The 27,978-nt window shown below is 43.8% G+C and overlaps 1 protein-coding gene across 1 annotated transcript; it reads right to left on the reverse strand.

Moving 5' to 3' along the window:
* NHLRC3 (NHL repeat containing 3) lies at positions 1 to 27,960 on the reverse strand. The gene is made up of 7 exons (XM_054015232.1): positions 27,625 to 27,960; positions 16,029 to 16,181; positions 9,528 to 9,675; positions 8,005 to 8,205; positions 7,157 to 7,248; positions 4,534 to 4,646; positions 1 to 3,801 (listed from the first exon to the last, which is right to left on the reverse strand). The coding sequence occupies exons 1-7, from the start codon at positions 27,715 to 27,717 to the stop codon at positions 3,573 to 3,575; spliced, it is 1,029 nt and encodes a 342-aa protein (XP_053871207.1). The 5' UTR covers positions 27,718 to 27,960; the 3' UTR covers positions 1 to 3,572.
* Positions 27,961 to 27,978: the final 18 nt, after the last annotated feature.

Below are 27,978 nucleotides of genomic sequence, written 5' to 3' on the forward strand. Positions count from 1 at the left end.
TGGCACTACAGAAATTGTTTATTTGAAAGATTGGTACTATTGGTACACACAAGAAAAGTAAGATAGGTTACATTAACTCAGAACAAACACCTGCCCATCCATCCTCCTTATAGTGTGGGAAGTCCAGCTTCACAAAACTGTTATTAAAATTCACCTGCGCGCTCACACTTATATTGAGAATAATCAAGTAAAAATACCCTTCTGATGTATTACTCACCTAACCCGAAACAAACACAGTGTTGCTCACCTTGACAGAATTTTAAGGAAGGTTGTTGTAGTCAAATTCAGTCACTAGATTTTAAGGCCAGTAAGGACCATTAGATCTCCTGTGATCTCTTGTATAAACATAGGTCTTGGATTTCACCCAGTTAATCCTGTATTGAACTCAATAACTTGTGTTCCAGAAATCATCCAATCCTGGTTTGAAGACATCAAGAGATAGAGAATCCACAATTTCCCTTGGTAGTTTGTTTCAATGGTTCATCCCCTATTAAAAATGTGTGCCTTATTTCTAATTTGCATTTGTCTGGCTTTAACTTCCAGCCATTAGTTCTTGTTATGCTCTTTTCTTCTAGATTAGAGCCCTTTAGTACCTGGTATTTTCTCCCCGTGAAGGTACTTTATACATTGTAATCAAGTCACCACTTGATCTTCTTTTTGACAAGCTGAACAATTTGAACTCTTTAAATCCCTCATTGATTTCAATCTTAATTTAATATCTGGATTTTTTTTAAAGAATTAGTCTAATCCTCTATAAAAGACTCAGTGTAGCTGGAAATGATTATATTGCTGTCTTCATATCAAGGCTTATGTAACTCAATCATCACATATTATTAATTACTCTGAGAAAAACATATGATAAACTGTAATAATTAAGATGTATGCATCCATTTTCAATTTACTATTGATGTCATACAGAGCGAGAGTCACAAGAGTGGTGAGGTAGGAAGAGAAAAGGGACACAGAATTTTAGCTTCCAAGTAAGTAATTTTACTAAGCTGTGTGCAAATCAGGCAAAATGTGTTTAAAAACATTTTTTATACAAAACATTGTCATTTAGATGAACAGTTCAAGTTTACCAGTCTGATTTTTTCCCCCCACTTTTCCCCAAATCAAAAAATCCCATGCAGCCAAAGTCATCACACCAAGCTACAGAAATGAGGAGCACTTTCAAATTAAGACATAAGGTCCCCCATTGTAAAAGCCTTACTTACTTTTTGCCAAATTATGCTAAAATGTAATTTTGCTCAATTATTTTTACAATTTCAAGCACTTATCAGTCACCTCTTGAACTAGGTCACAAGTATAGCAGTGAAAAGGAGTTTGATAGCCTCCTACTAATCACCAGGTGACATCTGTTCATACCACAAGTACCTATAAACTGAACAAACACACTTTGGCCCAGATTCTCAAAGGCATTTAGGCACCTAGCTCCCACTGATTCCAAGGATGAGGGGGGCAGCAAAAGTCAGCCAAAAATGGTTTTAAAAAATTGATGTTTGAGTGACAAGTCTCAAAGACAAGTCTCTAAGGCACACGCAGAACTTCATGATCTGCATCACATGGAAGGCTTCTTGAGCTGCCAATCTGAAGGTATCTGCCAGTACAGTGTCTTTTTCAGTATCATAACCATCTATACAAAGTCCTCTTTGTTCAGGATTGCCTGGTTCCAAAGCAGCAATAATGTCCAGACATGGCAACCAAATCTGACTCTTCCTTGATGATTCATGTAGACTGTTGCTGTAACGTTACATAAGGATCTGGACACTGTGGCAAGAAAGGTCTTCAAGGCTAAACTGAGCAAACCTTAATTTTAGTGAACCTGGAATTGAACTAAGCAATACCACATTCAACTGCTGAGGCATCCATGATGGTGAAGCAGGGTTCCACTTTCCATACTCCTTAACTATGGAGGTGGAACAGCTTAGCCTCTCTTGACCTACTACTAGCACCCACAATAGCCAAGGAATCAGGATAGTTATGTGAAAAGAAAAGGAAAAAGCATTCATAGCTCCTGACTGAACAAGGAGGATGGGTCCACAGTTTCTTAAGATGCATCCAATCTTTTACCAGGAGAGTCATTCCTGACCACTAGAAATATATCAAAGAACTGGTGCTCTTTTTTCACCCCTTCTACACTGAAGAGAGGATACTCTGAAAGGCTGTCCAGCAAAACCTAAAAGGCTTTGGAATTACTGTGGACTAGGGAAGGGATGGACAGAAAGATGCTGGTGTATGTTTTTTGGAGAAGATAATGAAGCTAATTTATGCAACTCAAAACCCAAACTGGATTCAGGGGAAGAACTATAAAGACAATGACTCTGGAAGAGTCACAAAGAAGTTTGCAAGTTCTGTGCTAAAGAGAAATCAGCTGCTGATGTATTGGCAGAAGTCCCTCAAAAAGAAATGGAAAGTCACCGCTTAATATTGAAAGAATGTCCTTGAAAATCTGAAGGCAGAATAAAAGATCAGACTGGTCTCTAAAAACAAGAATCCAAAGGCCAAATATTGCTGTAGACAACGTGTCTAAGTTTCAACAAGATTAAGAGGACAAAAGCATGCTATAGGTATCCAGACCTAAGGCTGATTAAAAATCTCCTAGTAAATCCCCAGTATGTGCCCCAGGGATCTCAGCTGTGTTAAACTTCAACACATTCTACTTTGAGGCCTTGCTTATACATAAAACTTGTACCGATTTAACTAAATCAATTTAGAAACTCGGTTAGTTAAAAATCAGTGTCACCTCATTGTAAAGACACTCTTAATTTCATTTAAAGTGCTTTATATGGAGTTAGCTTAAATCAGTAAAGAACTGATGCCTTTGATGTCAACAGCGGTATCAATGATTACCTAATATAGATGCCAGAGATGCTAAAACCTCAGCATTGGCCATAAGTGTCAAAGGTCTCACTGAAGCCCAGGAGACTATGACATGCTACATCTTTATGTTCTGAGTTGGACAATGTTAGCATAAAGAGTCAAGGAAACCTGAAGCAATGTTAAGCTAGAGTCCAGAGGCTCAAGTGGACAAGGATGCTGGAAAATTAAATATGTAGACATTTCTCTCTGCCAGCTAGGATGTTAGGAGGCAGCAGAGTGCACTGGCTAGGCAAAGAAGTCACAAGATTCACCCCGGACACTGGAGGTAGAGTGTATATTGATTAACAATGGAAATTATGTCTAGGCTAGCAGAATAATTACAAACTTAATGTCTTATGATATATCAAGAGACAAGGGGAAAAACTACCTTGAAGTTAAAAGCAGGGTGAAACAGAACTAATATACATATCAAATGCATTCTCCAAATCCCAACAACTAACAAAAATGAAACAAAACACACAAAACATGCCAGTAAAGACAAATAATGACAGATCAAGAGAAAATAGCTCCCTGAGTTTGACAAAGAAAATAAGAGTGAGAGCAGGTCACAAAACAGTTATTTTATGCATTCTAGTGCTGCAACATGCTGTGCTTATGAGTGGAAGCACAGTCTGCAATGAATGTAAGGAAATCCAGCATAGGTCTTGTAATCCAGAAGAAATGGCTTGTGCTGAATGAACCAAAGAAAACCATTAGTTTAAGGGTACATATTTTTGTACTTGTTGTGCACCGATTTCTGCAACATAAATTGCTCCAGTCTTCACATTTACATCCACAAGGTGTGGTTTAACCTCATCAGCTAGCTGGATTGTGTTTACCACATGGCAATCTCCAATGGATCCTACTGGTGGTGCTGCCAAGACAGACACTCTGTTAATATTCAGCTGAGCTACAATTAGATATTCCTCATTGGTAGTTAATCTGAAAATAAATAAATAAATTAGAATTAACATATTCTTAGAACACTTCATGTTAACACTGCTATGTGCTTTAAAAATTATTATCCATATCTAGGTAAGCAAACAGCGTTCATGTGCAGAGGAGGCAATCAGTTTTCTAACTTTCTGATTTGGACTTCAAATCTGAGTTTTAGGGTATCCTCATGTATAACTCATGTGTCAGTCGCTTAACTTCCAGCTGCTGAAGTTTTCAAATCAAATGAAAACGATTCTAACATTCTCAGTCTCACCGTGCTGTAGAGTATACAGAGTAAGCATGCAGGACTTGCTCTACATGCTGCCGCTGCTCTTTGGAGCCACAGATTTTGGTGTAACAGCAAATTAATAGGAATTTACACAAAGGAAGTTAGGGCCTGTGCCTGTAGCCTTTACACATCTGAGTAAGGGGGGGCAATATCAAGCTCCTAGTCATGTTCCCCAATGTCTATGAAACTCACAGCTTTAAATAAAATGAAAGTCCCAATCCACCAGACGGATTCACACAGGCAGATCTTATGAAGTCATATGATTGCAAGGATTTACCTTTACAGATCCTATTGCAGGATCAGGAGTCAGGACCTAATTCCACAGCAATTCCACTTGCTAATTCCAGAGCCTGATATCAAGCATTTGCTATCAACTTAAATCTTACTGGAGAAAAAGTCGCATTCCGTTTCCTTTGAAATGTTTTTGTGTAAATACATAATTACAGTACCTGACAGAAGAGGGACCATCTTCTACGAAACAACTACTCCAGGACCCCAGCCATTCCCCTGTGACTTTATCAAAAACCTGGATTCGTTTGTTTCCTCGGTCAGCAACCCACACCTATTGTGCACAGTAAATATAGCTATAATACATCAATACAGTATATACAGCTATAAATAGTTACATCAAAAGCATCAGATGTTCCTTACACATAATGGGCCAAATATAGTGAAGAAAAGAGGGTTACATCAGGAATGAATTTGGCTCAACTTTTATTTTACAAAGTTGACTAACCAGGTATTAATTCTCAGACTCCCGCTCAAAAAAAAAAAAAATCAAAAAACCTTACAATGAGGTTAAACTAAATATAAAAAATCACAGGTAAGATACACAAATTACTTTACTCTGCCCCAATAGAGATGCCAGTGTCTTATGCTCCCCTCTTTTGTGGGTGCAAGACAGAAATGTTTACCACAGAACACAGGTTTTTCAGTGCTCATATACATACACATATCCAATACTAAGTATGATGTTACCAAACTAATAATTGCTCTTTATTTTCAGCTATGTGATCTAATTTCATGAGCAGGGTCTAGGAGGTTTGCATATGTAAATACATATGTGCGCAATGACAATTTGAAAACTGGCTAGCACAGGGAATTCTGGGGATTGGTTATCTTCAGTATGCCCTTGGGCTAAACAGAAATGTGTGGAGTAGGCTTCTTTCTGTGGACTGTGAATGGGTTGTAATAACACTGTACTATTAAAATTAAGGCATCCCATTTATTGCAATCGCTGACAAGATTAAACTGTTTTGTTATAGACAATCATGTCCATCAAACATTTTAGCTTTCTCGGATTATTGCTGAGGTAAGATTATTGCTGAAGTCAGATTGTTGCTCAGGGGCAGAGGTAAGTGACAGTTTGCGTACCTTACCTGTGAATTTCCATACTTTGAATTTTTTAAAAAAAGTTTACATTTTAAAAGTTATTTATGTATTTATTTATCTGAGAAATTAAAGCATTTCTGTAAGACTGTGTGTGACCCAGGGACTCCCTGCCTGGTGCCAACTGGCAGAGGGCACAGGGGGCATGCATGTTTTTACAGGGATTCCCTAATATATACTGAAAATTATGTTCTTACAGTCTTGGAGTTAAGGCAGATCACCAGGAGTGGCATACCTCAAAGATATGCCTTTCACACAGGAGGTAACTGATATCTATTTCCCTGTCTGGCCAGTGGTGTGTTATATGCCACACACTGTACGCCTATTTGCATACTGAGCCAGGTACAAATTGAGAGATTGAGAAATATACAAGAGAGGAAATTTACAGGAAGAAACAAAGAGTGTTTATGAATAAAGACAAAGAATTGGTCTGGTATATCTTGGAGTGCTAAGAGACACACTGAATCCTTCATCTCGGAGGCAAACTTACAGTATGCATGTCTCGTGAAAGAAGGGTCACAGCCACCCTAGCTGTAAAGTGCTGCAAGGAGTTTGGGCGAGCAGTATCCTATCCTACTAGATATGAGTTGACTACTTGTCAATTAAGTCTAGGCTCCAGAATGCATATTATGATTTTATTTTACATACAATCATTTGTTTCCAATATTTTCACTTGCTATTACTTGAATCTCTATGTTTTGTTAAATAAATTTATACCTGATTTCTCTATAAACAAATTTAAGTGCTGCGAGTTAAGCGAAGTGGTGATCTGAAGTTAAACTGGCAAGGTGGGTTGTAGTTTCTTGGAAGCAGCGGATTGGTGAATACTGCGAGTGTCCCATGGACAAAAGTCTGGACACTCCAGGGAGACACTAGGATAGCTCAACGGTTCCAGTGTGCCTATCGTTAACCTGTAGAGTGACAGCAGAGCCTGCAAGGCCTAGAGGGGAGTACTTGTGTTGCCTGTGGCCAGTAAGGTTGGAGAGCTGATCCACAGCAGTCCCAGACAAGGCTTCCTTACACTAAGGGCAGGTGGTAGTGAAGTGCCACATAACCCTGTTTACCTGGGAAGTGTCACAATGTGTACTCAACCTCTGAGGCACTCAGTTAAGGTTCTATCTAAGTTAGAACCCATCAGAGTTGTATGTCAGGGAATTTTCTTAGTTTTTAAATTGTCCTAAGATTCTCTGAAGGAGCTTTGGAGCCACAACACCAAAGGTTCTCAGAGTCAATGCTCCCACCTTACAGAGTCCATAAGATGCACAGGAACAGGGTGGGGGTGGCAGCATGTTAGGGGGGCTTCCTTCTTCTTGCCCCCTTGCAGTGCAAACCCTTTAAAGGTCTGTACGAGTAGCAGCCTCTTCCTGGGGTCTGTAGGAAGTCCGTGTATATATGTACGTGAAGAGATTATGGCAGCTTGTCAAGACTTCCTCTTACCCTCCCAACCATGTCAAGAAAAAGTTTTCAATGTGAAAAAGTTAAGCATGACTGCTCACATGATTAAAATTGTATGCAGTAGGCCAGACCTCAATAATCAAAGATGAAAGAATGGCACTTTTTAGGTTGTCTTCCCCCCCCCACCCCCCAAAGGACATTAAGTACCAAAAATACATGTAGACATATACAGGAAAAGGCATAAAAGTTGTCTCTAAAATACTGAAAAATACAGTTTTAATTCCTTACCCGTCCAACAGAATCCACTGTGACACTGTGAGGAATCTTGAACTGACCAACACCTGTACCATTTTCCCCACGCAGCCATATCTCCTGGAAATCTAATAGTAGAAACCAGAATAAATAATGAAAAAGTAGTTTTCACTTTTATTATGTAGTACAGGGATCGGCAACCTCTGGCACGCGGCTCACCAGGCTAAGCACCCTGGCGGGCCGGGCAGGTTTGTTTACCTGCTGCGTGCGCAGGTTCAGCTGATCGCGGCTCCCACTGGCCACGGTTCGCCGTCCCAGGCCAATGCGGGTAGTGGGAAGTGGCGCGGGCCGAGGGATGTGCTGGCCGCCGCTTCCCGCAGCCCCCATTGGCCTGGAGTGGCGAACCATGGCCAGTGGGAGCCGCGATCAGCTGAACCTGCGGATGCGGCAGGTAAACAAACTGGCCCAGCCTGCTCTGGCAGCTGGGCTCGGGTGGTGATTTAAAGGGCCCGGGGCTCCACACGAATTCGGATATAAGGCGGTAAAGCAGCGGGTCTTGGGTGGCGCTTTAAAGGGCCCGGGGCTCCCCGCTGCTTTACCGCGTTATATCTGAATTCGTGTTATATCGGGTCGTGTTCTATCGGGGTAGAGGTGTATTAAAAACATGACAATCAAGGAGTTAGCTGATTAACTGGGTATTTTTGCTAAAATGATCAGTAGTGAAATAGGCTCTGATCCAAAGCTCATCAAAATCAATGGGGAGTCTGTCAACTAATTCTAATGGCCATAAGATCAGGCCCACAGTCAGCAATGTTGATGTTTAAAACTACTAGGCCTCTACATTTTCAAATGTCAACTCTTGTGTATGTTCCCTTTTCACATACCTGTGGACAGTTTGAATAATCTGTTGTTCATCCCTCCATCTCCATCCACAACGTAGATCTCCCCTGTTTGTTCCACAAATATTTCTGCGGGTTGATCAAACTGCAGCGGATTTAAACCTGAGCCAGCTTTACCTTGAGTACCCAGGATCTGAATAAGTTTACCAGAAGGACTGTACTGTTTAACTGTGTGCCCATACTCCCCTGTGTTAAAGAAAGGCATAGAAATTTCTCAGCAAAACCATGGCTCTTCAACATCAGTAATAACAAGATAAAAATCCCTTGTCACTTTAAGAATGAAACTGAACTAAGAAAACTCTGTAGTAAGAGAATGATTTCAGATTAGCAAGGCATCAAATGTACATGTGCACAGGACTGGAGCTATCAGGATGGGATAGAGGACAAAAATTATGCATTGAGATGCATGCTTTTCTGGCCCTGCTCCTTGATTAAGATCTGGAAATGTTGGCCAAGATTATCAGCTCTGGCAAATGAGCACGTGGCACAACTCATGAGCCTTCAAATTGCTCTACCTTGTACTGGGGAACTGGATCAGTGCACAATTAGGACTCGGGGAGCATGAATCTGGCTTCGTGTTCTTTTGGTACTGTCATAAATATAAAGGGAAGGGTCACAACCTTTATGTATGCAGTAATATAAAATCCCTCCTGGCCAGAGGTACAGAACCACTTACCTGTAAGGGGTTAATCAGTTCAATTAACCTAGTTGGCACCTGACCAGAAGGACCAATGGGGAAAGAAGATACTTTCAAATTGAGGGGGGGGGGGAGACGTTTTGTTTGTGCTCTCTTTGTTTGTTCCCTCTCGGGAGAGAGAAAGAGACCAAGCAGGTAAACCAGCTCTTAAAAAGATACCTGAAATGATATATCTAAAATTACAGAAATTGTAAGTAAAGGCAAGGACATGCGTTAGATTATCTTGTGTTTTAGCTTGTGAATTTTCCTTATGCTAAGAGAGAGTTTTATTACTGTTTTTTTGTAACTGTGAAATTGAGTCCAGAGGGGAGTCCTCTGTGTTTAAAATGTTTGATTACCCTGTAAAGTTACCTTCCATCCTGATTTTGCAGGTGTGATTCTTTTATTAGTGTGCTAAAAAACAAAGGGTTTGGTCTGTGCTCATTTTGTTAACCTATTGGTTAGTATATTATTCTCAAGTCTCCCCAGGAAAGGGGGTGAAGGGGTTTGGGGGGGATATTTTGGGGAAATAGGGACTTTGAGGGATCTTCTTCCTGAATCTTAGTCTAAATCACATGGTGGTGGCAGCAATACCGTCCAAGGATAAGGAAAGGATTTGTGCCTTGGGGAAGTTTTTAACCTAAGCTGGTACTTATAAGCTTACGGGGTCTTTCATGCGGGTCCCCACATTTGTATCCCAGAGTTCAGAGTGGAGAGGGAACCCTGACAGTTACCTTATTTAAACAATTAAAATTACTGTTCAAAGGGATACCTGCAAAAAACCTATTTTCTCTGTGGAATAATATTTTTAACATGTTTCCATTATACATACCGCTTCCAACATCTGTGATCCATATTGAGGTATCTGTAGGGGTGCTGACTGCAAAGATACCATGAGGCATTTCAACTGTGGAATTCCATGCATGCAGGAAATGTCCTTCATCTGAAAACACTAGTACCTTTGGTACATTAGCCCCTCTCTGAAGGTGTACAAAAATAGTCAATTGAAAAAAGGATCTTATCAAGCAAATAATCTCACCTTTGACAATTCTGTTTAAATGTTAGTAATTTTCATGTCAAACACTTTTACAGACATTAATTAATAATTCTCACAACCACCTTTGTGACGTGGGCAAGTACTGCTAACCCCATTTTACAGCTGGCAAAAGACACAGAAAGGTTAAGTTTGCAACTGTGTTCATTAATTTTGGGACACTTACGGCCTGATTTTCAGAGGTGCTGAGCCACGGCTGCTCTCACTGTCTTCATTTTGAATTGTGATGGCACACCATCTCTGAAAAAACCATCATGCTCTCGGTCTCCCAAGATGGGCACACAACATTTTTAATTGTAGTTAATTGTCCAGGATTGCAGGTGCCATGGCTGTTTTAGAAATAAAAATCTCACCACTTTTGTTTGCATTGCTGAAGAGAGAGGGTCTCAACCAGAATCTAGATACCAACATGTAGGCATGACTAGTACAGTTAGTAAAATTCTATTATAACAGTTGTTTGGGATGGATGATTTTCTATCTATCCATCCTAGGTACTGATGTGGCCACTGTGACAGATATGGTAATTTCCTGCAATATCCTTGAAACTCTTATGTATCTATTATTGTGGGCCAGGACTGTATGTAATTTCTTTATGAGAGAGATGTGACAAATATTGCAACCCCATGTGTATCTTTGGGGTCCACTGTTTAAATGAATGTTTTATTGTATTCCACTCCAGGGGGGAAGGCTACCACAGCTCCTACAGGAACTAAAAACAGTGGATGGTGATTAAGGCAAGTCAGCCAAGTTGTAATCCCCAAAAGAGGTACCACCTCCTGGGGATGCTTGATTATACTAGCTCAAACTAGATTTTTCACAGACCAACAGACAAAGAAATGACTTTGGGATAAATAGCCTGAGTTTAAACTGACTTGGGCCTTCTTTCTGATTTACACAATGTACAGAACCTTCTATCTGGAGGGGTGGGAGTGAGAAGCTAAAAAATCAATGATTTTGTTAAAAAAAAAAAAGAAATTTTTCATTTAAATTGGATTATTTTATTTTATTTAAATTTTAATAAGTTTTTCTTTATAAAAATAAACCTGTTTAAAATGAAATATGAATTTAATACAAAATATATTAAGACGTAAACTTATTATAATCTCTTAAAACATTTAAATAAAAAATAAATATGCTGAATCCATAAGCCTCTATCAAAACTGAGTTGAAGGCTGCATTTCTATAGAAAGAAAGAAGCAGGGGGAAAACAGCTAACTTTTGACGTCAAGCTTTATAGATAGGGCACAATAGGTCATGTACTGTATTAAGGGCTTGTTTTGTTAAATAAAAGTAATTTTGATATGCTGTTTTGTATGTTTAATTAAATTCTAGTTACCATCCTAATGCAGCTTGACACAAATCATGAGAAAAAAGTTAATTATCTAGTGAATAAGCAATATATCATTCACCATCTTCTAACATACTAAAAATGTACAATAAGAATTTGAAAATATTAAGCTATATAATTGCTTAAATAAATGTATATAGTCATAGTGTAACCTCCTAGGTAGTAAAAAGATGTACCAAATCTAGTGTAAAGGCTCTATTTAGTTGTAAATCAACACGTTTTAATGGTTATATCAACCAATGAGAATGCACCTTTCCCTAGAAAATAACTGAAGTAAAAATGGAAAAGTAGATTAAAATCAATCATTTAGATGAGGGGTGGGGAACCTACAGCCTGCCGGCCGGATCTGACCCACTGCTTCATTTCATCCGGCCCTCGGCAAGTCTCCACGCTGTGGGCCGAAAGCCCTGAGCCTCAGCACCCCCCCCACGACCGCTTGTGACGCTGGAGCCGCAAGCACCAGCTTGCCCCGCTGCAAGGGGGAAGCTAGTGTTGCCAGGTTATTAAAAGTCCGGTTGGCTCCGTGCAGCTCCCGGAAGCGGATGGAATGTCCCTGCGGCCCCTAGGCGCTGGAGCGATCAGGGAAGCTCCGTGCGCTTCTCCCGCCCCCAGCTCCCATTGGCTGGGAACCACAGCCAATGGGAACTGCAGGCGTGGGCAGCATGCACTGCGCAGAGCCGCCTGGCCGTATCTCTGCTTGGAGACGCAGGGATATGCCGCCTGCTTCTGGGAGCAGCGTGGAGCCAAGGCAGGCAGGGAGCCTGTCTTAGCCCCACTGACTGGGAGCCACTGGGGGTAAGTGCCAGCCAGCCGGAGCCCGCACCCTGAACCCCCTCCCCAGATCAGAACCCACACCCTAACTCCCTCCCAGATCTCGCATCCCAATCCCCTGCTCCAGGTTGTATTCCCCTCCCACACCCTAAATCCCTCCCAGAACCCATACCTATACCTGCACCCCAACCCCCTGCCCCAGCCCTGAGTCCCCTCCTGCACCCAAACTCCCTCCCAAAGCCCACACCCTGACCCTCCTCCCACACCCCAACCCCCTGCCCTGAGCCCCCTCCCACACCCAAACTCCCTCCCAGAGCCCACACCCCGAACCACCTCCCAATCCCCTGCCCCAGCCTGGAGCCCCCTCCTGCACCCCAAATGCCTCACCCCCCTCCTGCACCCCAACCCCCTGCTCCAGCCCAGAGCCCCATCCCACACCCCAAACCCCTCATTTTTGGCCCCACCCCAGCTTGGGGGAAGCCCTGAGCCTCTGCCCCACCTCCCCCGTGGGGCTGGAGCTGCGAGCACTGGCTCGCCTTGCTGGGGTGGGACCTCCGAGCCTCCGTGCCCCCCACGGGGCTGTATGTGGCCCACGACTGATTTTTTCTGTGGGTCAGTGGCCCCTGTTAGAAAAAAGGTTCCCCACCCCTGATTTAGATTGAGGCTTTCCACATGCTGATTTAAATCAACTCACCTGGAGTGGCCCAATCCTTGCAGAAGAGTTGGAAAGACTAACACCTACCAGAGCCCTTGTTGGAGTTGGGTGTGATCTTTATTAAGCTTTTTAGTATGTGTGTAGGTTCCTTTATTGTTTTGAATATGTTTTGTCTCTAAAATTTTCACCTTAAATATAAGTGTGCTTGGTTAGAAAAATATTTGTGGTAACTTATAATGGCAAGCAATTACAGCTGTTCATAGCCTGTGAAGACAAAAGCAAATCACAGATGCTGGCCTGTTTAGGCAATCTGGCTTGCTGGGAATATCACAGTGTACCCAGGGAACTGTGCAGCCTAGGAAACCCCTCCACCCCCATCAGGAGGGAGAGAGATGTGGGTCTCAGACCAAAAGAGTTGTTGGCTGAGGAGCCATAAACCTAGAATGGTGCCCTTGAGGGACCATGAAGGGGGAACACAGGTGCAATTGCCCTGGACTATGACATATATGGTGGCAGTGTGAATTGCCATAAGTGCTAACAGCAGTGAAAGCAAGTACCATAGAAGGAAAAACCACAGAGTGAAGTCATAGTCTTTTGTGGAAAGGAATAGTGAAAAGAGAGCCAGGCAAAAATGAATTATCAACAGCTGAAGAAAGGTCAGCTGGCTGAGCTATGCACAGACAGGCAGCTCAACACAGAGGACTAATGACACAGCTAGTAGGTTTGCTGTATTTTGATGATGGGAAGACGTATGAAGTCCAGGTTGGTAGGGAACATTCAACTCACTGGCGCAGGGTCCAGCAGGCAGGGGGAATCTTGGAGCCAACACTTTGCAGGGCAGCATGGAAGAGGCTAACAAGAAGCAGCAACTATGTTCTGTCCAGACCGAATCCATCACTACAACTGGGATCGTGGGCAGGTCCACAGGCTGACCAAGACAGGACACAGCTGGAGAAGGATTGACTGCATCTGAAACCCCAGCTGTTTGCAGACAAGGAGCAACAGCACCAACATGAAAAGTGCCAGTGTCAGCACAAACACGCGAGAAGGAGAAGTATTGTCAAGATGGAGAGACTGTGCTAGTAGGACCAGGTTCAATAACATCAGCTCAAAAAAGAGAAACTGCACCAGCAGAACCATAGTCTGGTAAGTGGAGCCAGTCACTAGCTACCTGTCCTGGTGAATGGCATTGACTCCAAATTTCTTCCTCGTTTTAGGGAGGAGGATGACATGGATGTATTTCTAAATGCTTCTGAAATGGGATTTGAAGGACTGACTCCTACCAGAGCCCTGGCTGGAGTTGGAAGGTGATCTCTGGTAAGCTTATTAGTTTGTATGTAGGTGCTTTTGTTGTTTTAATATGTTTTCTCTGTAGCGCTTTCACTTTAAGATTAAATGTGCTTGCTTATAAAGGGCTGTGTGGTAACTTTCAACTGCTGGCAATTATGTTGTGCATAATTGCCTTGAGAGAAAGCAAAATGCAGACCTTGCCCTGTTTAGGCAGTCTGGATTCCTGGGAATATCACAGTGTAGCCAGGGAACTGTGCAATCTGGAAAGCCCCCTTGATCAGGAGGGAGAGATAAGGTCTCTCCCCAAGAGAGTTAATGGCTGAGGAGCTGGGAGCCTAGAAGGGGTGCCCTTAATGGACCATGGAGGTGAATGCAGGCGCAGTTACCCTGAATTGTGGCAGCCCCCAACACTGGAGTATCTGAGCACCTCACAGTTTTTGATTTATTAATCCTCACAACATTCCTGTGAATATTATTATCCTCATTTTACAGATGGGGAAGAGGGGCAGAGAGAGACTAAGTATCTAGGGATGTAAATACCCTTTACAACAGGCCTGCACAACTCGTAAAGCAGCGAGGGCCAAAACCCACCGGCCCCCCCGAAACTCCCCCCCAGCACCCCTAAAACACCTCACCCCAGCGCCGCCCGCCCTGCGGAAACACACCTTCCTTCCCCAGCGCCGTCCCGCCGAAACAGTAGTATTGAACCTTGGTAATATGTTATAGTGGGCCCCTAAGATAGTATAATTAAGGTAAAAGAAAAATGTCTTTTTGCTAGAAGTAGAATAAGATCTTCCCCCCACTTTGTAATCAATTGCCCTGTTGAATAAATGAGGTGTGAATGAGGAAGGCGTGGAAGGCAGGCACCTCCAGACAGCTGCAACCCTTGGAGAGGGGATGGGAGCCAGACCAAGGACAATCAAACTTGTCAAGTGGGCTGACTAGAGAAGAGCAGACATACTGATGGCCTCAGGGGTTAGAAGCAAGCACCTTCCTTTGGGAACACCCTCTTTGCAGCATTGGGACAACCCCCAGCCCAGAGAAAAGCAGCAAAAAGGACCAATTTTTATGAGAGACAAGATCAATAGAACAGGTCAGCCACCGACTCGCTGCTTGCCTCCCCACCTCCCGAAGTATAAAGCCTCCCCGCTCGCTCAGCTCATCATCGCCCCCTGCTCGCCTCCTCAGCCCACCCCCCACCGCCTGTTCGCCACGGGCTCACCTGCTCCCCCCACCCCCCCGCCACCGCCAGCCTTTTACCTTCTGCCACTGCCCCTGCCCCTGCCGCTGGCTCACCCTCACTCCCCAGCCTACCACTGGCCTCTTCACCACCCCGCCACCCGCCGGCAGTTGGCTTGCCCCATGCCGATGCTTGCCTACTCACCCCCTGAGGGCCACACAGTGAGCCCACGCGGGCCACATGCGGCCCGTGGGCCGTATGTTGTGTAGGCCTGCTTTACAACTAAGTTTCTAGGGATGTAAATACTGTTAAAAACGTGAATCGTTTAAACAATTAAAAAGATGTCGTTTAAGCGGTTGGGCCCGCTCTGTCTGGCTGCTGCAGCTGGGCTCACTCTGGGCAGGTGGCACTGCTCCGGGTGGGCGGCGCTGCTCAGGCTGCGCAGCTGGGCCCACTAGACTGGCCGGTGCGGGGCGGCTGGGGACAGCCAGGGTTAATGGTTAAGGCGGTTAACCGGTAAGACTATGCTTACCGGTTAACTTTTTACATCCCTATAAGTATCTTGCCCAAATTCACACAGGATGTTTGTAGCAGTGCAGGAATTGAACCCGGGTCTCCCACAGCCCACTGGGGCCACCCTTCTTTTGCGGTTTACTGAGTTGAGGCAGGGATGCAAAGAACAGTAGCAGAAGTGACACATACAGTTGCCTCCGTTCTCCTAGCAGGCTTCCATGTCGTAGGCTATCTGATTTGTATCTTTCCTTGTGGCACTTGCCATTTCAAAACTACTTTTTTTTTTTTAATTTTAAGCCTTTAAAAAACATAAAAGCAACAAGCCCAATATGCACAGGAAGAACCTTCATATCTAGGACTACTTTAAAGAAATGTATACTATTAATAACCTTAGTCAAATTTACATCAAGAATTTAATACAATAAACTGTTATAATTATCTTAATATAAATGCAAATGGTAACTCCACACAGGAAAAACAATATAATGCTAATAAGGACAAAATTCCAGTACTATTACTTACTTGTGCAACATAGACCAGATCATGGAGAGGGTCAACAGCAACAGAAAATGTTTGCCCAGTGAAATATTCTGGACGTTTAGGCCAGCCTACATCCAGCTTGTAAAGCTGTTGTTCTATCCTCCAAGGGGAGTAAAAAGCAATTGCTATTAATACCTTAAAAATATAAAAGTAAAAAACCATTAACAGTTAAATTCCATGAAATTCCACTTTCTATAATCCTTCAGCTTTTTATTAGTTATTATTAGGGTGAGATTTTCAAAGACACAAATTTGATGGTTGGGTGTCTAATTTCCATTGAAAGTCAATGGATGTTAGGCATCTAGCTGTTTTTTGGTCCTTTGTAAATCTTCCTTGTTAGAGCCAAGTGAATCAGCACACTTGAAATGTTAAATCAAGTGTACATCCACCAATTACTCAATAACAAATATTATTCTGACATGAGATTGTATCTAAACGGAGTGCAGGGATGCTGTAGAATTACTGAGGCAAAATTACACGATTGTTTCCCAGTTGTGTAGTTCTTGGCACTCAAAATGTGCTGAGCTCTTTCTTAAAACTTTTAAAAACTGCTAAGCTCTTGTAACAATTCTGGATGGTATGTCCACAATAGCCTTCCAGTAGCTGTATCTGATGTGCTGGCTAAACCATGTTGATCAGAATCATGTTCAAGACAATTCACTCCAAGCACCCTGAGCAGTAATATAGTTTTGAATTGGGTAATATGGAAACAAGTCATACCACCTGTGTTTAAAGAGGTTGTGTGAACTGGGTGGTGGCTAGATTTAATTTCCTAAAGCGGTTTCCATTAACAAGGGACCTTCACTGCATAACACCTGTGTGTGTTAATAGGTAGTTGACAGCTCCATAACAAAGCATCTAATGGATCTCAAGACTCTTGCTGCCACAACCACAGAGTTCAACATGACTCCATTCTGCTACAACCAGCCTTGAATTCTAGTTCTTCAGCTCTCTACAACTTAAGATAAAGAATATCTCTAGTGGCTTATTCTAGTAGTTAGGCTCCTTATGCTCTTGGTGGTCTTCGCTGAAGGACACTCTCTTGTACATGTAAAACCAGAACGTTACTATAGACGAAAGGATCAGAGACGGGTTATTGGAGATGAAGAGGTGACAGTAGACAGGATGAGCACACGTGCATTTCAAAGACCACATCCAACCAGGTCTAACACATTTTGCCACCCTCCCAGAAGCCTCCCATACAGACCTTCAGCCTTTCCTTACACACAAGGAGAGCCAAAACTCTTAAGGAAACACTTGATTAGTAGCCCTGCAAGCAACTCAGCCTCCTGGCCACAATATGCAGCTGGCTACTGATCCTGGCAGAGCTGGGAAGGCATCTATGCTTTACCTCACCTCCTCTCTCCAAAGGTAAAATGCTGGATTGTGCAGGGCAAGTGAGCAAAGGCGGGGGGGGGGGGACGGGGACTTTGTTTTCCCTCTTCTGTCCTCTCCTTAAACTAAGTACAGAGAGAATGAGTGTGGCAAAGAGAAAGCGGAAAGAGAGGAATAGGTTAAAACACAGGTAGAGAAGGAATGAGCAGGGAAGTGAAAAAAAGGATAAAAGCCAGAATCCTGTGAACATAGACAGATCAGGAGGGCAAGAAGCATAAAGACAAGAAAAAGAGCAAGGAATATGCAGGGCCCTAGACACTCCATGATTCCATGACAATGGAATCTGCTACAGAATTTATCTCCTTACCATAGAACTGTGCTCCAGAATCTGACATTTATATATATATATATTATATATATAAAATGTATGTTCTAGCCCTTACAGTCACGGAGGAAAACTCAAATGTGAGCCAAGCATAAACTGTCTGCATCATCTACCAGCATCTGGAGGGAGGCTGAAACAATAGCTCTGATAGGGTGACTTGTCCCATTCATTTCAATCAGGGCCCACTGGACTCTGCAATTCTATGGCTACTTAATTTGGCATTCTGCTAATAAAAGTTAGACTTGCAGACACCTGATAGAAAATATAGTAGAGGGAACAAAGAGAGAGAAAATGTTTTCTAAAACCTCACCCTTTACTATAATATAGCTGGTATTCTTTTTCTTAATCAAGGGAAGAAAGTCAGGGAGAGACACAGGGCTGAAGTTGATTCCTTACTCCCAGTTCCTTATTTGTGGTACCAGCTCCACATTCATGGTTCCCAGTTCCTTATTCAAAGGCCAACATTATTTTAAAATATATCAATGTAAGATTAAATATTTAGAAAAGTCATCAGATTAATGTGACCATTTTAATTACTAATTCCTTATTTATCAAGTAAATAATCAGAGAGCTGGGTTTTCACTGCCTGCACTTTCCCACAGTATTCTTGCCACCAAGTTAAAGAAGTATGGGCTGGATGAATGGACTGTAAGGTGGATAGAAAGCTGGCTAGATCGTCGGGCTCAACGGGTAGTGATCAATGGCTCCATGTCTAGTTGGCAGCCGGTTTCAAGTGGAGTGCCCCAAGGGTCGGTCCTGGGGCCGGTTTTGTTTAATATCTTTATTAATGATCTGGAGGATGGTGTGGACTGCACTCTCAGCAAGTTTGCAGATGACACTAAACTAGGAGGCGTGGTAGATACACTAGAGGGTAGGGATCGGATACAGAGGGACCTAGACAAATTAGAGGATTGGGCAGAAAAAAACCTGATGAGGTTCAACAAAGACAAGTGCAGAGTCCTGCACTTAGGACGGAAGAATCCCATGCACTGCTACAGACTAGGGACCGAATGGCTAGGTAGCAGTTCTGCTGAAAAGGATCTAGGGGTCACAGTGGACGAGAAGCTGGATATGAGTCAACAGTGTGCTCTTGTTGCCAAGAAGGCTAACGGCATTTTGGGCTGTATAAGTAGGGGCATTGCCAGCAGATCGAGGAACGTGATCGTTCCCCTTTATTCGACATTGGTGAGGCCTCATCTGGAATACTGTGTCCAGTTTTGGGCCCCACACTACAAGAAGGATGTGGAAAAATTGGAAAGAGTCCAGCGGAGGGCAACAAAAATGATTAGAGGTCTGGAGCACATGACTTATGAGGAGAGGCTGAGAGAACTGGGATTGTTTAGTCTCCAGAAGAGAAGAATGAGGGGGGATTTGATAGCAGCCTTCAACTACCTGAAGGGGGGTTTCAAAGAGGATGGAGCTCGGCTGTTCTCAGTGGTGGCAGATGACAGAACAAGGAGCAATGGTCTCAAGTTGCGGTGGGGGAGGTCCAGGTTGGATATCAGGAAAAACTATTTCACTAGGAGGGTGGTGAAACACTGGAATGCGTTACCTAGGGAGGTGGTGGAATCTCCTTCCTTGGAGGTTTTTAAGGCCCGGCTTGACAAAGCCATGGCTGGGATGATTTAGCTGGGAATTGGTCCTGCTTTGAGCAGGGGGTCGGACTAGATGACCTCTTGAGGTCCCTTCCAACTCTGATATTCTATGATTCTATGATTCATGTGACAAAATAAGTCTTGGATCACCCAAAGTGACATGTCCCCATGACATGTTCTGTTCTGACCCACATGACTGTTCTGAAGGAGCTGGGAGAAGTCACTCCCCAGCCCCAAGTTTTGTTCCTGTGCAATATACTGCCACATGTCACACCCCTACCACACTTCCATATCGTACACAGAGTTTGAATAAGGAGGTGGGTTTTGACAGACTGTATGTGAATAAATGAGTCTAGGGACACACAAAGTGACACATCCCTGTGACCATCAGACTGTTCTTAAGGAGCTGGGAATCCCACTCGCTGACCCAAAGCTTTGTTGTTGCATAGTATGCTGCAAAATGTCATACCTCCACTCCACTTCCATTTTATAAATGGTGATTGAATAAGGAAACTGGGATTTGACTAAATGTACATGATAAAATGTCATTGAGGGTGAAGCGAGACACACCTCCCCATGACTATCAGGCTGTTCTGAAGGAGCAGGGCCATGCCACTCGCCGATCTGAGGATTTGGTGGTGCGTAATGTACTGCCACATGTCACACCCCCAACCCACTTCCATTTTGTATATGAAGATTGAATAGGGAATCACATTTTGATTGGCTGTACAATATGTCTCGGGTTATCCCAAGTGACATGTCCCTGTGATCATCAGACTGTTCTGAAGAAGCTGGGACATCCCACTCGCCAATCTGAAGCTTTGTTGTGACACAATATGCTGCCACATGTTACTCCTATTCCACACTGCTTGAATAAGGAGCAGGGATTTGACTGCCTGTATATGACAAAATGTGTCTCAAGTCACTTCAGGTGACATGGCCCAGCGACTGTCAGGAAGTTCTGAAGGAGTTGGGATATGCCTCTTGCCGACCACAAGGTTTGTTCTTGGGCTATATGCTCCCCCACCCCTGTTCCATACTGTATATAGTGCTTAAATAAGGAGCTGGGTTTTGACAGACTATACGTGAGAGAATTCAATTTGGGTCACCCCAAGTGACATATCTCCACAACTGTCAGACTGTTCTGAAGTAGCTGAGACATGCCAGGGGTTAGACTAGATGACCCTTGTGGTCCCTTTTAACCCAATGGTTCTAGGATTCTATGCCACTTGCCAACCCAAGGATTTGTTCTTCAGCAATATACTGCCATTCGTCTCATCCCCACCCCAGTTCCATATTGTACATAGTGTGTGTGAATAAGGAGCTGGCTTTTGACTGGTTGTATGGGACAAAATACGTATTGAGTTACCCCAAGTGACAAGTCCCTGCAACAGTTATTTCATTATGAAGAGATGAGGATAGACCCCTTCCAGAGGCGAATCTTTATTTCTGGTCTGACAGATATATTGCCCCAATTTTTGTATGTGTTTTCTCTGTTAACATACAATATGTAATATTGCATGTAAAAATCAACAGAATCAGTATTCAATGAATTTGCTGCAAATCATGCCGTAATGTTTTTACAGAAATTATATGATAGTTACAAATGAAGAACTTTGGTTTGTTTTTAGATGAAAAATGTATAAACATTTTTTAAATTCTGTTACACACATAAAACTAGTTGTTCTTATTAGAGTTGTGTGTTTTGCTCATACACAAGAAAAAAGCTTTACTGTTTATACAAATAATATTGATGACTTCTATTGAACTAATCAATATTTGAAACACTGTAAACATTAATACTATATTCAAGTTACATAAAAAGGTACTACAGGAAGGGCAGTTTGCGTATGTTTCTGTGGTAGGGGAACTGCATTTTTGTCTGAATATTCAATAAATTATATTTGAAAAAGACAAGTCACTACTCTGAAAAAAATCCTCCAAAATGCATCTGTTGTCTTTCAACTTACTTGCTATCATGCTGGAAATCTCTGCTGGAAATAACCCATGGTAAAATTTTTGAATCTGTGATCAGACTTAACAATAATGAATAAGATGCATGGGTCACCATTAATGAAATGATGTGTACTCAATAGACTTAATCCATTGCATATGTTCATGTTTACTCTGAAATTGTAAAATAAGTATAGATGTTGCTATTTATTATAATATTTTAATTAATTGAGCAATGGTTGCTGTTGTTAGTGCTGATTATTGGTGACACCTATATTTAAGCATTCCTAAGGATCTGTATGGTCAGACTCCATTTTGCACAGAAAGGACGTTTCTTCATAAATTTCTGCACAGAATTGCTGCATAATCTGGTGCTGTCTGCTGCTTTATGGTCTGTAATCCTGACACAACCACCTATTGCGCCAAACATCCACATGGAGGGGGAAACTTTGATAAAGGTGTGCGTGCAGAAGGGCCAGTAACAGGGTTTCATAGATTCTCAAGTATACCTAGACCATCCCTGCCAGGTGTTTATCTAATCTGTTCTTAAAAACATTCAATGATGGGGATTATGCAACCTCTCCTGAAAACCTAATCCAGTGCTTAACTATTTTGATAGTTAGAAAGTTTTTCCTAATGCCTACTCTAAATCTCCCTTGTAGCAGATTAAGCCAGTGACGACTTGTCCTAATGGAAGTGGACATGCAGAACAATTAATCACTGTTCTCTTTATAACAATCCTTAATGTATTTCAAAACTGTTGTCATGCCCCTTCAGTCTTCTTTTCTCAAGACTAAACTTGCTCACCTTTCCTTTTAGGTCAAGTTTTCTAAACCTTTTATCATTTTTGCTTTTTCTCCTCTGGACTTGCTCTAATTTTTCCATATCTTTCTTAAAGTGTGTCATCCAGAGCTGGGCACACTACTTTGGTTGAGGCCTCACCACTGCGGAGTAGAACAGGACATTTTCCTCAGTGTCTTATATGTGACACTCCTGCTAATACACCCCCAAATGGTATTAGCCTTTTTTACCACTGAATCACGTTGTTGGCTCATATTTAAGGCTCTGTGTTTGTCACGGAGATCATGGATTTTGTGACTTTTCCTGACCTCTGTGACTTCTGCAGCAGCTGGTGTGCCTGGCTCGGGAGCTGCCTGAGCAGCTCAGGCAACGCCCAGGGCCAGGTGCACCAGCTGCTGCTGGGGCAGTCTCCCCACCTCAGCCCCCCAGCAGCAGGAGTTTGGGTGTGGCGGGGCTCAGGGCTGGGGTGAGTGGTGCTTACCTGGAGGGGGGGCTTCTCTCCCTCAGCTCCTAGCTCCATGTGCTGCCTCTACCAGCAGGCACCGCCCCTGCAGCTCCCATTGGCCACGGTTCCCAGCCAATGGGAGCTGCAGAACTGGGGCTTGGGGCAGAGCGGAGGCAAGGCAGCACATAGAGCTCAGAAGCCGGGTAGGGAGCCTGCCCCAGCCCCGCCAAACCCCACCCCCAACACCCGCAGTGCCCCCCCAGGTCACCGCCCCCAGTACCTGCAATGCCCTCCCCCAGTCACCCCCCCCCCAAAGCACCCGTGGCACCCTCCCACGTTTTAGTCGGGGGTATATATAATAAAAGTCATGGACAGGTCATGAGCTGTGAATTTTTGTTTACTGCCCGTGACTTTTACTAAAAATACCAGTGACTAAAATGTAGCCTTACTCAAATTCAATCTGTGATCCGCTAAAACCCCTCAGATCATTTTCAGCACTACTACCACCTAGCCAGTTATTCCTCATTTTATAGTTATCCATTTGATTTTTCTTTCCTATGTATAGTATTTTGTGTGACAGATATGGCAATTTCCTGCAATATCCTTGGGAAACCTTCCTGAATTAAGGTTAAGTATATTTCGAGTCCATTGCATTAAATGCAATGGTTATGTATTATTGTGGACTAGGATTGTCTGTACTTCTCTAGGGGAGAGAGAGGATTTAAACCTCAGGAAGTGCTAATAATTTCAGAGGCATATACTGAACAATGGGCCAGACAAGAATGGACAATTGGGGTATTATCAAGTGATTTTCCTGAGGATCGCTAGGGGGAGGTGAATGAAAATTTCCCACCTCTGGTTATGCAAAAAAACCCCCAGACTGTTGAAGCTATGCTCTTCAGAGGGGCTCACTGTCTACTGATTACCTGTTCCTGGAATCTGAAGATCAATGAAAGAGTGAACTTTCCTAGCAATTCTGGTTGTGAGCGGAGGTTGTTATGAACTTGTAACCACAGAAAAACCCTTTTGTGGGGTTTGAAGGACTGTCTCCTACCAGAGTCCTTGTTGGAGTTGAGGGTGATCAGTAGTACGCTTATTGGTATGCATGTAGATTCTTTTGTTGTTTTAATGTTTTCTCTATGATAATTTCACCTTAAGAATAAATGTGCCTGCTTATAAAGGGCTATATGGTAACTTGCACCTGAAGGCAATTATGCTGTTCATAGCCTTCAAAGAGAAAACACACTGCAGATGCTAGAAATCTCACAGTGTAACTAGGGAACTGTGCACCCCTGGTTAGGAGGGAGAAAAATATGGGTCTCTACTCAAGAGAAGCGACAGTCAAGGAGGCAGGAGCCTAGAGTGGGTTCCCTTGTGGGACCATGGAGGAGGAATACAAATGCAGTTGCCATGAACTGTGACACTTTGAACTTGTCTTTATTTAATTTAATACTCTTGATTTCCAACCAATTCTTGACTTTGTCAAGGTCATTTTGAATTCTGTTCCTTTCCTCCAATACCTTGCAACCTCTCCCAATTTGTGTCATCTGCAAATTTTATAAGCATACTCTTCACTCCATTAGCTATTTCATTACTGAAAATATTGACTAGTGACAGACCCCTGCAGGACCCCACTAGATACATCTCCCCAGTTTGACAGCAAACCCTAACTACTGCCATCTCTTATGCCCCCATCCTACTTCATATTGTAAACGGTGCTTGATTAGGAAACTGGATTTTGACTGGCTGTACCTTACTTGAAACTCTTTGCAAAAATTGCAGCCTATTTCACAAGAGATTGTGTTGGGGTTGGGGGGAAGGGGTAATGGGCCACAATTTTTTGCACCCTAAAAGTTTCAAGTAAGGCAGTTCCATTTCTCAGCTACATTAGAATAGCTTAATGATTGTAGGGACATGTCACTTAGGATGACTAAAGACTTATTTTATCACATACAGCCAGTCAAAATCCAGTTCTCTATTCAAGCACTGTTTACAATATGGAAAGGGGGGGGGGGGGGGGCATAACAAGTGGCAGCACACTGCTCAAGAACAAAGTTTCAGGTCAGTGAGTGGCAGTGTAGCCCAGCTCCTTCCGAACATTCAGATGGTTGTGGCAATGTGTCACTTTGGGTGACCTGGGAAAGAGTTTGTCATGCACAGCCAGACAAACCCACTTCCTTATTCCATCACCATTTACACTATGGAAGTGGGATGGGGTGCTATGCAACAGCACACTGCACAGGAACAAAGCTTTGGGGTCAGTGAGCGAGGTGCCCCAGCTCCTTCAGAACAGGCTGACTGTTGCAGGGACACCTGTTAGGTGACCTGAGGCTTATATGGTCATACCCAGCTTCTTACTTGATTAGTTAGTAATGAGTAATTTACGTTATTCATGTTAAATATAAAAATATATGGAGATATTCCTATCTCAGAACTGAAAGGTACTCTGAAAGGTCATTGAGTCCAGCGCCCTGCCTTCACTAGCAGGACCAAATACTGATTTTGCCCCAGATCCCTAAGTGGCCCCCTCAAGGATTGAACTTCAAACCCGGGGTTTAGCAGGCCAATGCTCAAGCCACTGAGCTATTTCCCCCTCCCCCATTAGGTGATATTTCTAAAAACTGACTCTTACATTTTAAAATAATGTTGCCCTTTGACTAAGTTAACTAGGAACCATGAACAAAGAACTTGGAACAGAGAACCAAGTTCAGCTCTTTGGGAGGACGAGACTGAAAAGGTGGGGGTTGGAGAGGGTTTGGCTTGAAGTATCGGGGGTAGCCGTGTTAGTCTATATCTGCAAAAACAACAAGGAGTCTGGTGGCACCTTAAAGACTAACAGATTTATTTGGACATAAGCTTTCGTGGGTAAAAACCTCACTTCTTCAGATGCATAGAGTGAAAGTTACAGATGCAGGCATTATATACTGACACATGGAGAGAAGGGAGTTACTTCGCAAGTGGAGAACCAGTGTTGACAGGGCCAATTCAATCAGGGTGGATGTAGTCCACTCCCAATAATAGATGAGGAGGTGTCAATTCCAGGAGAGGAAAAGCTGCTTCTGTAATGAGCCAGCCACTCCCAGTCCCTATTCAAGCCCAGATTAATGGTGTTAAATTTGCCACCAGAAAACTACAATGCATTGGTGTTCTTTCTGAAAAGACCATCCTGGCCACCATGGATGTAGAAGCACTTTACGCCAATATTCCACATGAGGATGGACTAGAAGCTGTCAGGAACAGTATCCCTGATGAGGCCACAGCACACCTGGTGGCTGAGCTTTGTGACTTTGTCCTCACCCACAACCACTTCAGATTTGGAGACAACTTATACCTTCTATACCCCAACTATACCTCAAGTCAATGGCACTGCTATGGGTACCTGCATGGCCCCACAGTATGCCAACATTTTTATGGCTGACTTAGAACAACACTTCCTCAGCTCTCATCCCCTAGTGCCCCTCCTCTACTTGCGCTACATTGATGACATCTTCATCATACGGACCCACGGAAAGGAAGCCCTTGAAGAATTCCACCTGGACTTTAACAATTTCCACCCCACCATCAACCTCAGCCTGGACCAGTCCACACAAGAGATCCACTTCCTGGACACTACAGTGCAAATAAGTGATGGTCACATAAACACCACCCTATACCGGAAACCTACTGATCGCTATACGTACCTACATGCCTCCAGCTTCCATCCAAGACACATCACGCGATCCATTGTCTACAGCCAAGCCCTAAGATACAACCGAATTTGCTCCAACCCCTCAGACAGAGACAAACACCTACAAGACCTTTATCAAGCATTCGTAAAACTACAATACCCACCTGAGGAAGTGAGGAAACAGATTGACAGAGCAAGACTGCTACCCAGAAATCACCTACTACAGGACAGGCCCAACAAGGACAGTAACAGAACACCACTGGCCATCACATACAGTCCCCAGCTAAAACCTCTCCAGCACATTGTCCACGATCTACAACCTATCCTGGAAAATGACCCCTCACTATCACAGACCTTGGGAGGCAGGCCAGTCCTTGCTTACAGACAACCCCCCAACCTGAAGCAAATACTCACCAGCAACTACACACCACACCACAGAAACACCAACCCAGGAACCAATCCCTGTAGCAAACCTCATTGCCTACTCTGTCCCCATATCTACTCTGACGACACCATCAGAGGACCCAACCACATCAGCCACACCATCAAGGGCTTGTTCACCTGCACATCTACTAATGTTATATATGCCATCATGTGCCAGCAATGCCCCTCTGCCACGTACATTGGCCAAAATGGACAGTCCCTCCGCAAAAGAATAAATGGACACAAATCGGACATCAGGAATGGTAATGTACAAAAGCCAGTAAGTGAACACTTCAATCTCCCTAGTCATTCTATTGATGATTTAAAAGTCACTATCATTGAACAAAAAAAACTTCAGAAACAGACTTCAAAGAGAAATTTGCAAATGAATTTTAATGCTGTTTAACACCATTAATCTGGTCTTGAATAGGGACTGGGAGTGGCTGGCTCATTACAGAAGCAGCTTTTCTTCTCCTGGAATTGACACCTCCTCATCTATCATTGGGAGTGGACTACATCCACCCTGATTGAATTGGCCCTGTCAACACTGGTTCTCCACTTGCGAAGTAACTCCCTGCTCTCCATGTGTCAGTATATAATGCCTGCATCTGTAACTTTCACTCTATGCATCTGAAGAAGTGAGGTTTTACCCACGAAAGCTTATGCCCAAATAAATCTGTTAGTCTTTAAGGTGCCACCAGACTCCTTGTTGGTTTGGCTTGGGAAGAGACAGAGAGGACGGAGCGGGCTCCCCCTTCCTCCAGCAGCCATCTCCTGCCCCCGCCCGTGGCCCAGCCCCCCCATCGCAGCTGTGGCCCAGGGTGGGATGACTGACACGGAAGATGGGGGACGGAGGTACGGAGCCAGCAGACACAGGGGGCACAAGCTCACCCCACCCACCTGTAGGTGGCCCCCCCGCCCGCTCCGCGGGGCCTAGCGAGCGGGTAGCCCCGCCCGCCCCTGCCCAGACCCACCTGGGATCCCGAGAGCGCGCAATAGAAAACCAGCAGCGCTACTACCGCGCTGCCCATGGCAACCGCCAGGCCCGGCCTGCCGCGCAGCTTCATGGAGCCCGGACAGCGTCACCGCCGGGGTTCGGTCACCCCCCCGACCCCCACCCCGGAGCCGCTCGTGGCTCACGTCAGCAGGAGGCCCCACCCCTCAGCGTGCGCGAGCCGGGCATGCTACGGCAGGCTCCAGGCAGAGCCACGGCTCCTACTGGTTCCTGTCTGGAAAACTGCAGCTTTGTCATATGACAACAGGAGGCGCATGTCAGTCACGTGACTCGGAGATGGCAAGATCAGGCCTCCCTCCCAATTTTTTATACC

Source organism: Malaclemys terrapin, chromosome 1 (genome assembly GCF_027887155.1).
Source record: "Malaclemys terrapin pileata isolate rMalTer1 chromosome 1, rMalTer1.hap1, whole genome shotgun sequence".
Lineage (NCBI taxonomy): Eukaryota > Metazoa > Chordata > Testudines > Emydidae > Malaclemys > Malaclemys terrapin.

What these genes read in the sequence shown, in the direction of transcription:
- NHLRC3 (XM_054015232.1), bottom strand. Translation starts at nt 27,717, where the DNA reads ATGAAGCTGCGCGGCAGGCCGGGCCTGGCGGTTGCCATGGGCAGCGCG. An exon ending in GCGCGCTCTCGGGATCCCAG is followed by an intron (nt 16,182 to 27,624) that starts GTGGGTCTGGGC and finishes TATATTTTTAAG; the next exon opens with GTATTAATAGCAATTGCTTT. An exon ending in GATGGTCCCTCTTCTGTCAG is followed by an intron (nt 3,802 to 4,533) that starts GTACTGTAATTA and finishes ATTTATTTTCAG; the next exon opens with ATTAACTACCAATGAGGAAT.